Raw genomic sequence first — 12,981 nt, forward strand, 5'->3', positions numbered from 1 at the left:
TGTTTTGATCTTCTACATGAGTCGTTCTGGGTGAACAGGCTGATAATCCACATTGAAGTTCCCAGTTGTTTCCATCATGAGGTATTAGAAAGTGCCGCTGCAGTTTAGAAACAGTAACTTGAGTCACTGGCCGTGCGTGACGAGAGGATCACAGCCGCTTATCGAGCCAATCGGACGTGCTGGTCGCCGTAACCTAATCAGCCCATCACTGCGCAGCCCTCATCACAAAGGGGCTGCAGATGGAGCATACGCTGCTTGGAAGCAGAAGTGGACGTGACTTCAGGAACAAGGATATCACTGCACCGTTTGAGGAGTTTGGCCAAGAAGTCGCTGCGTCTTTTTTGCGAAAAGTTGATCAAAACTTTTGAAGGTTCGTGCTGATACTGACCGACAGACACTTCAAACGAACAGACTGTGCCTGGCGAGAACTGGAAACTTTGTAGCCGCACTGAAGGTTTAAGATCCTGACATAAGTGGCTCCTTTTGGCTCATCAGTGATGAGCTGCTGCTGCTGCTCACTGACTTCAAGTCACCAAACATGACTTGATATGAAACCATCAAGCAGTAACCCGGTCTTGACGCAGCATGGTGAAACTACAGGTGCTCATATGAAGGCTGACATTTCTAAGGTTCATTCTTTGTGGAAATGGCAAGTCGTGCCATGTTGATGTTGCGGACAGCGGTGTTCATAAGCATCCTGCTCATCGGCCTCTGTGTCGGATCTCCCAACCACAGCCGTCGGCTGGTCTGCTGGAAAGCAATCCTCAAGTGCCACCAGGAGCCGGATTGCCATTACGCGTATGATCAGTACCTTTATGCCTGTCAGTCCGTTATCAATGGGGAACGCAAGAAGTGTCCCAGTCACTGTATAGCCTCTCTGATTCAGCTCAATCTCACCCAGAGCGGCCCCACTCTGGAGGACTGCGACTGCGCCCTCGACCCGGTCTGCAGGAACACCAAACAAGCTATCGAGCCGTGCCTGCCACGGACCAGCACCATGGGCTGCACCGAAGCCCGGCGGCAGTGTGAAATGGATCCGGCGTGCAGCTCCGCCATGAGAGATTATTTATTTCACTGCCGAAAACTTTTCGGAGGAGAAAGGTGCTCGGATGGGTGTCGCAGAGTGATAGCCAACATGCGCTCCATACCGAAAGCGCAACAGCTAGACACTTGTGTGTGTGATGGCATTGAGAGGAACATATGCGAGTATATAAGGGTCAGCATGAAAACCTTCTGCTCGGATCCCGGCGACAGGTTCGCGGGAAGCGGATTTTCAGACTCCGAGGAGGATTCTGAGGATGATTATATTGAGCAGGAGGATTATCAGTATGTGGAGAAGTCCAGGGGCTTCGCACCTTGTCAGACTGTGCTGAATGTCCTGACCACCATTTTGGTTTTAACTCAATTTATCTGAAAAGCAAGACAGCAAAAGTCGGTGTGTCTTACTTTTCTGAATCAACACACGAAATCTGTGTTTTCCTCTTTGTCATTAAACTAACACGTTCAGCCTAAACCTGCACAAATCCATTCATTCAGGGTTTTTGTTTTGCATCAGTCATTTAGGTCAGATACTTGGCTGGTATTTCAAATACACTTTCAGAAATGCTGATCATGTGGGAACCTATTTTAGAATTTCAGATATATTATGAAAATCTGTACAGTATATTGTATAAAATTATTTTTGCCAAAATATGAGTGACACTATATTTGCACTGTGGGTGAGCTCCACTTTTCTATTGCATTGTGACCAGAGAGGAAGGACTATGTTTTGTTTAGAAGTGCCTAAAAGTCTTTAAACTGGTTTTATTCATCATTATGTGAAAGCAGAGCAGTTATTTTTTTTGTACCAGCTGTACAGAGACTTTCTCCTGCTTCACTTAAAACCAAAGTTGATGTAAGCTGCTAAAATGTGTCTCTATCCTAGGACAGATCATGCCTGTCAAAAGCTCCTGAGTGCCACACTTGACCTTGTACACATGTATGTTTGCATTAGGTATAAAGTGTTAATTCCTGAAAACTGTTCAAACAGATTGGGGGGGAAGGTAAACGCCTCCTCTTGGGGATTTGCAGCACAAACGGAGCCAAGAAGTGTCAGTCATTTTGTTTATCTTCACCCTGTTTGTTTTAGAAATCTGCACAAAGACCCACTGAGGAAAACAGGCAAGTGTTTGGGTGAGTGGAGATATGAAGTGCCCATTTTCAACACCCTCTTCTGAATGTACATGCACACTAAATAAATAAGAGTTTTAAAAAGACTTTTCTTTTGGACTTCTGTCTTATTGTTTGAAAGATTCTCGTTTCACTCCTTGGTCAAATGAGTCCAAGGCCATGATGGTCTAGTTGCTGTTTTTGATTTGTTTAAGTAGCTCACTTCAGATTTATTGGATGAGGTATATCAAGATAATGTTTAGACAAGCATGACAAGCATAAATCTGCAGTGTGCTGGGCTGGTGGTTAAAACATTAATCTATCTAGGACTAGCTCTTTCCCGAAGTAATCACATATAATTACCAGGTCACTGAAAGTCATTTTACAACCTTAACTGCAGTTTTAAGACTTTTGGACCATTTGTGCCATAGTGTGTGTAAAACATCTGGTAAGTGTCTTTAGATTCCTCTTTAGTCGCAGTTCTATTGGTATTTGTGGTATTTACCCAAACAAACATCATTTAAGTATCAGTATTACTACAGCAGTACATGGACCTTGAGGCAGTTCATAATCCACTTTAGATGAACAGATTAAAGGCTCAGTCAGCACAGTTAATTAGTATAGTTACTCCAATAAACAATCCATTTTGTAATGGCCACTAAAAGGTGATTGCAAAGAAAACTGATATATCACAGGTGCACACAATTTATTGGGTTTTTTGAAACAACTAACACACACACAATCAGGTTTTACCCTTTCTATCAGCGACGAGTGAAGGCAGGTCTGCTTACATGCTTGTGACTCTTGTTTTAAATCAGTCAGCTCTCTCTCTGTACAAAAAAAAAGTGTCCCCTCCTTCGTTTGTGATGATGTGTCTTGTAACCACTGATGGGCAGCCATGTTGCTTTTCAAGGAAAAGCGACTGGCCCTTGAGCCCATTGATTGGAAGAGAAGTCGAGTGGCACCTCTATTATGGAGATGCAAAATACACAATGGCCCAGCAGCACAATGTGGGGGCACTTCATTCACTCTGTTCTTCTGTCACCCTTTTCAGGGAGTGGGGGAGCATGAGAAGACCGCTATCCCACAGGAGACAGGAGTTATGTGAGAAAGTTCAGCTTTATGGCTTTGTCCAAACTGCTGCTGATGGTTCAGATTTCATTTGTGCGACAGTTTACTTCTCTCTGAAGCTGTGAGGATGAATTTTCTTATCATTTGGCAGCATTTATTGTACAACCTCCCTGCGAAAAGCAGAAATCTAGGTTTAAAATGAATGACCCAAATAATAACTCCTGCAATGGAGGTGACTTAAAGAGAGTTATGAGAGCCAAAAGCCTGCCACTGTCACTTTAAGAGCCCAGGCCTCTGCTTCAACCATTAATAATTGTAATGCCTTTTTATTATTGTAGAGGATAATGAAGGGATGAGAGTCGTATGGGGGCCCCAGACTATACTTTTCCCTGAAATGTTTTCAATTAACTTTTGGCACCAGAGGAAAATAGGAATGTTGTATTTTTTTTCCCATCCTGAAACAGTAAAGAGTCAACCGGGTCTTTTGGTGCACGGACCAGAACCTCATTAAAATTGCCTCATCATAACTCAAACTGCTGCTTGGCCAACCTCCCCTCTGTCCTGCCCCAAATCCTCGGTCCTCTAGGTTTCACTAAGGAAAAGCAAACAGGCAGCCTGACTTTAGCTTTAGTTTGTACATGGTCTCATTTTGCTCTTTTTAATGGCAGCTGGCTGCAGATGTGCTACAATTTTCACCCAATATAGCATTATATTCTAATACTGAATAACTATTTAAAGTCCTTGAAGGAAATATTATTAGAGCCTATTCTGCAGTTGACGCTGACAGTGAAATAACTCCCTTCATTTCTAAAGTCCCACTGCAGAACTGCCAAGTCTATTTTGAACCCCCCTGTTAGATGGATAGATTTGAAGGTTAACAGGTAAACAAAGACTAACCTACCTCTGTCATCTCTTTTCAACCAGAAGAAACTGAGTGTTTCCATGGCAGATTATTTGGCTCTGGATGCTGTGCTCAAAAAAATTGCTGAAACAATTTATTGATACATTCATCCATCAGTACTTTATAGTTGCCAAATATTTGCTCATCTCAAGCTGTAAAATGTCATTATCATTTTTTTAAATGTGGGTTTTGCACTTTTGAACAAAAGAAGCAAAGCTATTGCCTGAGGTTTATTAGTCTTGTATAAAATATCGATCTACTAATTAACGTATGTGATGTCATTCTGATTTACAATAGGATTAATAATTAGCTGCAGCTAAATGGGATGTTGTCTTGTAAAAGAAAAAAAAACTGATTACCATATATTTACCTACTATAACAGACATACTGTTAATTATCTTAAAGCAAGAACAAACACAAGATGTGAGGTTATTTATTATTTTTTTTCTTTTGTTAAAAATGATACAGCTTTACCTCAAACTTAGCATGTTGCTAGATTTGGTTTACACTTAAAAATAAACATACTTAGCAGAAGCAAAGAGAAGTATATAAACCCCAGTGACCCACAGTAAATGGAGGTTCAGGGGTGCACTTAAAGAAGGCAGCGCTCTGGGCGTGGGTGAGGTGGGAAAGGTGGAGGAGGGGTTGATTTATGATCGAGGGTTAGTGGGAGAGGGGGTATACAGGCTTGAATGTCAGGGATTTCAAGCCTTTCTGAATACGCAAAGAGGGGTTTTCTCTATCTGCAATGGCTGGATAGGAATTGTGTTTTAGTTGCCTTCTCTGTTTCCCTCCTGTGGCCCAGCCAAAGAGCAGTGCTGCAGTGTTTTCAAGGCGTGAGGTTGGAGGAGGGGGAAACACAAAACATAGCTGACAAGGAGCATAACTTCATTTCCACGGTGCTGTGACAGCTGTGTGGAGTAATCTGCCGTAGCAGCCCTCCAAAACTTCAATGCCTTTAATGATCCAGAGAAGTGGGGAGGGGGCAACTCCAACTGCGTCCAGGCGTTTAGAGACTCTTTTGACACCCTTCCAAGGGCTGCAGTTTAAAAAACATCCCTTACCTGCTCTTCACTGACAGTGTTTGAGATGAGGTAAACAATGGTTTGCATATTGAAAGTAAACTTAGGATTTATTTATTTATTTTCTACTCCACATATTTCAAAGTGATGGTTAAGTTTTTATGAAGACACGCACTCCCTGTTTGCCAATATTTCTGTTTCTTGTACAATGGTTGCCAGCCCCTGGAAAGTGTTGAATGTATTATCGTAGGTTTTTGCATTTGTATATTGTTGTGATGATTGTTCTGATTTTCAATGTGAATATCTCTAACATGAATATTTCAGTATGGTGTCCTATATATACTGGAGTAACTTTAGTGCCATACGTTTTTTGACCAGGTTGTGAGAGTCTTCCTTTAATCAGTTTGAGTGTGAGGAAACAGTGTGAGGAAATGTTAGTAAAATAAGGAACTGGAAGAACAGGGCAGTCTATCAGTGAACATGGGTTCATTATTTTGTGTTAACTGTTCTGTTGACGACTGAGGAAAGAACAAAACATTTTGGACTAAGATAATGGCTTGAGGCTGGGTTGCTGTCCAGAGTGAATGGGGTCTCCCTGGAGCTCAATAAGGTCCCAAAGTTTTACTCCATTATATTGATGTCCTAAAGGCCAGGGGCCACCACCCCCAGCGGTTACTTCTAAAGTATGCATTCATCACGCCCCCACCCACTCACACACACATACACACAGTTCATGTGATGACAGGAGATAATATTCCCAAAACACTGAGAGAGGAAGAAACGACGATTAATGTGTGATGAGAAGGGCCCAGATCAATTTAAACAAATTAAAAACTATGGTATGTTTGAGGCTCTAATATTTAAGAATGGCAGGTTTTGTTATCAAATCTGTAAAGAGTTTTAAAAATGTCTGAGCTTAATAATAGTCCTTGGATTTATCAGTGCTAGACATTTTAGTGATATATATAATTAAGACCATGTATTATAAGGAATTCACTTTGGAAGAAGTCTCCATGTTTTTAAAATACACAGAAAGGAAATACTGCATCTAAGCAAATTTCCCCTTTTACACGTCTGTGCACATTCCTAAATATTGAGCAAAGCTGCAGCAGTACGCTCACTGCTGCTTGCCTGATGAGACCTTCTCTGGCGCACAGGGCTCCAGTCATGCCTGCAGTGTTGCTGCTAAATGACTGAGTTTAAATCCAAGAGCAAACAAGGAAATCTAAAGCTGCTGAGCAAATATTCCTTTTCTCTCAGTGTGACAGCAAATGCACAAGAATTAAAGTAATAACCCAGTGATGGTGATTTTACCGCTGTTGATGAGAAGAGTAAATACAGTGACAGGGGTTTCACTAAAAGAAGTAAGAAAGACAAATGTTAGATATTATGGACTGCAGCACTGGGCTTAGTTTACTAAAACCTTTTTCACAGCAGACCCAACCTGTAGGTCAGGCAAAACACACACAGCATCAGCAGCATATTGTGGCTCAGTTAAGTAAGATAAGAGATTTTTGTCATTTACATATTTCTCATATTCAATGTATAAGCTCCGGTAGTTCCATCTATTTCCAGGAGTGGCAGCAGAAAGCTGTACAAGACGTACAAGCACAGCTAAGCGCTCTGTGACAATGTTAAGACTAATATTGCAGCTGACTGGGTTGAATTGTTTGCTCACTCAGATGCTGTTCAATGAAAGCAAATAAATTATTCTGTATTTGAGGCCGGTTTCCACTTGAGTTCAAAAGATTTACTGAATCATCCTCCACAATAACTGACTACCTGGTCCAAAATTTGCCATGAAAATAATTGTAATAACCTTTATGGGTTACAAAAGCTGTTTTTACGGAAACTGTGAAGAACTAAGGAGAACAAATGCACATGCAGTGTCTTCCTTTTATGTAAGAGTTTATGTCCAACACCTTAAAACTTTGATCTCTGCCCACGGGTTGTCCTCTGTGTCAGGTCTCTCTCTCCATCCATCAAGCTTCTACTCATCTGGTCCTCATTTACACAGCACAGCCAGCTGGAATGTGTCTGTGCTTTTAAAGATGAGTTATTAGCCCATTAATACACACTTCAGCCAACACTGTTTTAAAGTTGAAACACACTCTGTGTTGTTTGTCTTTAAAAACCCAACGTTCTTCTGAACGTCAGAAAGTCTGATTAATGATGGACTGGAACATACTTTTTTGTTCCTGTGGTAAAAAAAACAGCAGGAATTTCTGACTCAAAATATTTTTAAAATGTTATACCACACATCCTTATTTTATTCTATCCTAGAGCAATAACATTATGGAGCTAAAAAGATCAAAATGAAAAGAGGCACATAGATCAGCACTGGTGTTGAACACAGTTTACTTTGATGCTGGTTGTGTAGCTGTTTAATTTAAGTTTGTTTCAAATTAACAAGAAAAAAAAACAGATTACCTGTATGTTGGTATACATAAGATTCTTCAAGGTTCACAGATTATTTATTTTAACTAAATCCACATGAACATGTTTACAATTAGTAATAATTAGTGGTCATTTTGTGAGCTGCAGTATCTACCATCAACCTCAAGATGGCTCTGCTCCCCTACCTAAGCATGTGAAGACAACATGTCCTTGACTTTAAAATTTAGATTTTGATGTTTTCATATATAGTAGATTGTGTGTAAACGAGCTAGAGAAACATGTTTGTTAGTCATGTGTCTGCTTAACAATGTTCTTCACTGCTGGTGTCTCCTCTGCACGCAGCTCCCTGGAGCCCTTCTGTGTTGCAGCTGCGTGTCCTGGTACGTTTCCCTCCGTTACAGTTGGACCAGGCAGACCAGCATGCCCAGTTACCCTCCTGATGAACAGTAGGTCTTTCACCTGCAAAACATTGTCCACATTAACACATAAAAGGAAACAAAAAGATCTCAGATGATGTGGATGTCTGTGGTTATGCTGTGTGTTTTGATTACCTTGGTGTTTTGCTTTATCACCCTTGTACGCCTGACAGGCCAAGCCTTCGAATAGGTTCGGGCACAGACATATACACTTTCCATCCAGTAGGGCAAGGGTCCCTCCATTATGACAAGGCTTGCACTTGCACACGTTGTACTCTGCTACGTAGTCTGCTGTGGCCTGCTTCATGTTGGCTATCCTGGAGTTAGCACCAGGCATATCCAAAGGAATTAACATGTAGATGGGCTCTGGCTGTTAGAAAATAACAGAACAGATGCTTTGTTTTGCTTGCCAGAATATGACAAGAGAAAAATGGTATCATGTCATCATTCCATGTGTCACATGGCTCTAGCAGAGCAGTGCTTTCAGGGCCAGGTATTATTTTAACCATACCCACCATTTATTTGGTGTGTTAGCATGCTAACATCTGATAATCAGCAACAAAACTTAAAGTGTGACCCCAGTGAAGGTGCGAGATGACAAGTCAAGGAGTCACCAAAGTTATAAATCATCCCTGAATGATTCTCATGGGAATAATGAGAATCAAAAATAAATCAAATGTTAACGTCATTGTGGCAGTAGGATCATCTGGACATTGTGAAGCTGTTGAGCTATTTCAGTCTGAACCAACGTGGTGGAGTGCTGGTCCTACCTCACTGTTAAGAAGTGCAGGGGCCTCTGGGATTGTCCGTGCCCAGTTCTGATATGTAGTGATGTCCATGATCCCTTGTTTATTTAACGTAGCCCTCATAGCTACAGCGCTTTCGATAGTACCTCCTTTGACTGATGTCATCACCTTGTCCACCACTGCTTTTCCACTTGTTTCACCTGTGTAGTAACAGCAGACCAACTTTTAATTACTTTGTAATATTGATCGAGTCATGTAAACCTTATGCCTAATCACCCCAGTATCTGCTCACAGTATCCCCAACAAAACACAGGTCAGTTTAAATTTTTTTATATGTATCTCAAAAAAAAAGTTAGTCTTTTTCATACAAAACCTTCATATTGTTTTAATATAATGAATAATATATACATATATATATATATACATATATATATGTATATACACTATATTGAATAATCTAAAGATATACTCTTAAGTATTGCCTTAATAGGATTTTCTAATGTGTGCGATGAGGAAAACCACAGACCTCCTTGTTTTGATGTTACATTATTACAGTCATCCTGTGTTTTATTTGCTTGTGCAAAACCACCGAATTCTGCTGAGATTCCTAATTTGACGCATTCTTGAATCTTTCTCTCTGTCAGATCTGCAAGAATAACACAATATAGAGAATGAAGACATCAGAATTTAGTCAATACACAAGAATGGAGATTGAAAAAGTCTCCTAACAGAAAATTAAAAACAGCTAGATGTAAAATTAAAGACTTTTTGGGGCCCACGTACGTAATTCCTTAATAGTGTTCTGGTTGAGAACATAGATCAACTCGTATTCGCCACCAGACTTCCCATTCTTTGTGTAGTGGGTTCCATAGTCCTCCAGGAAGGCAAAATAAATGCCCTTCTCGTACTGCAAAGGCAGAGATCTAACATGCTCCAGGAATTCATCTGCCACTTTGAGCTCACGGGAGCGTAGTCTATAGGTGCTCAGCTGTATTTTGCCTATCACCCGCATAAAACTCTTGTTCTGAATCTGAAGGAGAGAGGTTTTAGTGAATACAGAGACATCTCTGGCTACACAAATTTGTCTTTTCATTGTTTTTAATATGGTATGCATGCTGTGAACTAGTGCAGATGGTAATGTGAGTTACATTCACCTCAGATTTGGAGTAGTGTGAGAGCTCCGTAATCATTGTTTTCTTCCCAAATTGCTTCCCTATTTTCACTTGAGAGGTATTTGACATGGAGCCCTCACTTAGATCAAATTTGAAGGACAGGCCAACATCAACTTTGGTACTCATCTCTTTCAGCATTTCCTTCAGAAGGGTGTGTGTGTCATCATAGATCTCTCTAGACACGGTTTCCTCCACCAGAGTCTGGAAGGACAGGGAGCCGAAGGGAAAGGGAGGGAAGACAGAATTTTCATTTACACAAAATAACACATATAAAATCCATGCACAGCATAAAATAGGAAAATGCTTTTGGCTAACCTGATAGTTGAGCACGCCGACATTCCAGGGAAGCCTGTCATATTTCCGTGTGTTGGGATTTGATACTCGATCACACCTTCCATTGAAGTAATCATTGTTGAAGGGGTTCATTCGAGGATCTGCACCCAAGAGGTTGACTCTGGTTAATGAACACAATGACCATGAGTAGACGTAGAAGACTTCCTGTACATGTCTTATTACCTGTATATGTGTTCAAATGATTTCAGTTCACAGTTATTCCCTGTCTGTGTGTTTTGTTAAACAGTAGAAAGAAGAAGCAAAAACACAGGGTGGCGCTTTAGAGCAAGAAGGTTGAAGGTCTGAATGAGATTCTGTGTGGAGTTTGCATGTTCTGTCCTGTGTCTGCACGGTTTTTCTCTGGGTACTCAAGCTTCCTCCCACAGTCCAAGGACAGTTTTGGGTAGGGCTAACTGGTGACTCTAAATTTCCTGTTGATGTAAATGTGAGTGTTTTTGTTTTTATGTGTCAGGGTGTACACTGCCTCTTGCCCAATGCCAGGTGGGATTGGTGCCACTATTACTGCCAGCCTGGATTTTCCAGTATAAGGGGCTGAACGTACTGAAGGATAGAGGAGCTTATAGATTCATATTTTTACGATCGATAATGTCAGGCTAGATGTTTCCCTCTGTCTATTAAACTAAAGGCTGGCTAAGCTAATGTGATGTAGTGACTTTAATTTAATTTAGTTTTAGTTTAAACTGTATATTGACTCTTTCATTCCATCTGAATTAGCTCTTTAATAACTCACCCATATCCTGCTGTTCTTCCTTGCTCATTGTTATCCAGGACTGATGAGCCACAGGGTTTACGGGTAGGTTCGCAGTCCTCATCTGATCCATCTTCACAGTCATAGTCCCCATTGCACATTAACCTCTTCTTGATGCAAGAACCTGTGCAGAGATGGGGCTTAAACCTATGGGGCCTAAATTAGCCAATAGAGAGGTGCTGTAATTGACCTAGAAGCAGCTAAAGTACCTGACTCGCACTGGAACTCCGTGTCTGAGCACTCAAGAGGTGGTGGCAGCTCACATTTATCAGCTGTTACACAGAGCTCCCTGTCCCCGAGTGATCCTTGGCAGGCGCTCCCTCCAAACTGGCCAAAGACTACTACACCCTGAGAACGTCTCTGAGGATCACAAATGATATACGTTAAGGATCCTCAGTTCACAGCACATAAAGACAGGGCTGATAATTAATCATGATCATAGATCATGCTGAAAATCTTAAAAAATATTTACATATTGTGCTTCATGCAAACTGATTTGTCTTTTGATTGTTGTGTCTAAACTAAAGAAAACGTTTAAATATGTGTTTAAAAAATAATCACATTTAGTGGCCCTTCTGCTAAATTCAGAGGCTGCACATTTGGTTGTTACTAAGATTGGCTGGTATTTCCCAATTATGATTAAATTTAGCTGCTGTTTAATATATGTAGCATAATAAACTCAACCTCCGAGCTGTTGGAGCATCAAAACAACTACTTTTTTAACTTCATGAAGCAATAACTATTAGGAGAATGAATTTACCAACTTTTCCTGTTAGCTATCTCCATAATGTAACTGGCTTCAGCCAAAGTGTAGTCAGATTTTTTTTCATTCTCTCTTTTCCCTTCAGATTTACATTTTTTTTGCCTGACACCATATCTGTTGGTAAAACAAATCTCAGAAAATCTCATTCTGTCAACACCATTTTGACAAAATATGTAATTATCGCATATTAGCTTAAGCAGTACGGAAAAGTAGGCTAGTGTAATTAGAATTGAGTTTCTGTGGTCACTAACATTGACTTTCATAGACTCACTCTGGTTTTTGTACAAGGATCACAGGAACTCCACTGTGACCATTGACTCCATACACAATTCACTGCTGGTGGATCAGGAACTTCGACTCCCCTGAAATACACACATTTGATGCAATGAACCTAACTAATACCTAAAATGTACATTCAATGATGGAAAACAATAATATGATGTAAATTAAACAGGAAATATACATACATTCCTTCTCCAAGGAGTGCCAGAGTTAGGCACAGTCCACAGAAGCCCAGCTGGAAAAAAACCTTAATTGTCATGACGAACCTTTGTCAAGACAAACGTGTGTTTATCCCCTTTTAGTCTTTTAAGTGACCACCCTGTCAATGATTATCCAACTGCAAAAGGACTGTGCTGTTGTCATCAAAGTCCATGGCTTAGATTTCAGGTGCAGTGATATTGATTCAGCGCAGAGAAATTCTTAAACCAGGGTAATACGGTGTTTGTTTGGAGTAAACATTGCACGATCAGTACAATGGATGGGTGTATTTTGTTTTTTAACAGACTGAGTAAAGCCTCCTCTAAAACATAAGTAAAAGTCATGAGTCATTTCCTCTTGGAAACACTGCAAACTTGTTTCTGTAATTCTAACAAAACACTGTAACAGAATCACACACAAATAAATTGACCATGACTTAACACAAACTTAAAGCAAAAATATTTTTGAATACTTGGATTTTGAATTGTCCACTGTCTTAAATACCAATACAAACTACTACCACATGTAGTTTGACCAATTTATTAAAAGAAACCAGAAGGTAGTTACTGGGTAAAATGCAAACAAAAGCTCACAAATGCCCCTAATGCTGCCATATCAGGTTCAGCCCTTTTTGTTTTAGCATAAATACATTATTTATACATGAGGTCAAAAGTAATCTGTTGTGTGTTTATTTGAAAACGCTTCTATTAATTAGTAACAATTTGTTAATATCTGTTTTTCCAGTGTTATGCAATCATTCAGG

The 12,981-nt window shown here is 40.3% G+C and overlaps 2 protein-coding genes across 2 annotated transcripts; one reads left to right on the forward strand and one right to left on the reverse strand.

Moving 5' to 3' along the window:
* Nucleotides 1-216: 216 nt before the first annotated feature.
* On the forward strand, nucleotides 217-2,255 carry gas1b (growth arrest-specific 1b). Its single transcript, XM_026297584.1, has one exon. The coding sequence runs from the start codon at nucleotides 647-649 to the stop codon at nucleotides 1,412-1,414; it is 768 nt and encodes a 255-aa protein (XP_026153369.1). The 5' UTR covers nucleotides 217-646; the 3' UTR covers nucleotides 1,415-2,255.
* Nucleotides 2,256-7,483: 5,228 nt separating this feature from the next.
* Nucleotides 7,484-12,453, reverse strand: c9 (complement component 9). The gene is made up of 11 exons (XM_026297485.2): nucleotides 12,206-12,453; nucleotides 12,010-12,100; nucleotides 11,185-11,335; nucleotides 10,958-11,099; nucleotides 10,189-10,327; nucleotides 9,856-10,074; nucleotides 9,485-9,731; nucleotides 9,228-9,347; nucleotides 8,726-8,901; nucleotides 8,091-8,325; nucleotides 7,484-7,998 (listed from the first exon to the last, which is right to left on the reverse strand). The coding sequence occupies exons 1-11, from the start codon at nucleotides 12,277-12,279 to the stop codon at nucleotides 7,841-7,843; spliced, it is 1,752 nt and encodes a 583-aa protein (XP_026153270.1). The 5' UTR covers nucleotides 12,280-12,453; the 3' UTR covers nucleotides 7,484-7,840.
* Between the last annotated feature and the right edge of the window lie 528 nt (nucleotides 12,454-12,981).

The sequence above is a fragment of the Mastacembelus armatus genome, chromosome 12 (genome assembly GCF_900324485.2).
Source record: "Mastacembelus armatus chromosome 12, fMasArm1.2, whole genome shotgun sequence".
Classification (NCBI taxonomy): Eukaryota; Metazoa; Chordata; class Actinopteri; order Synbranchiformes; family Mastacembelidae; genus Mastacembelus; species Mastacembelus armatus.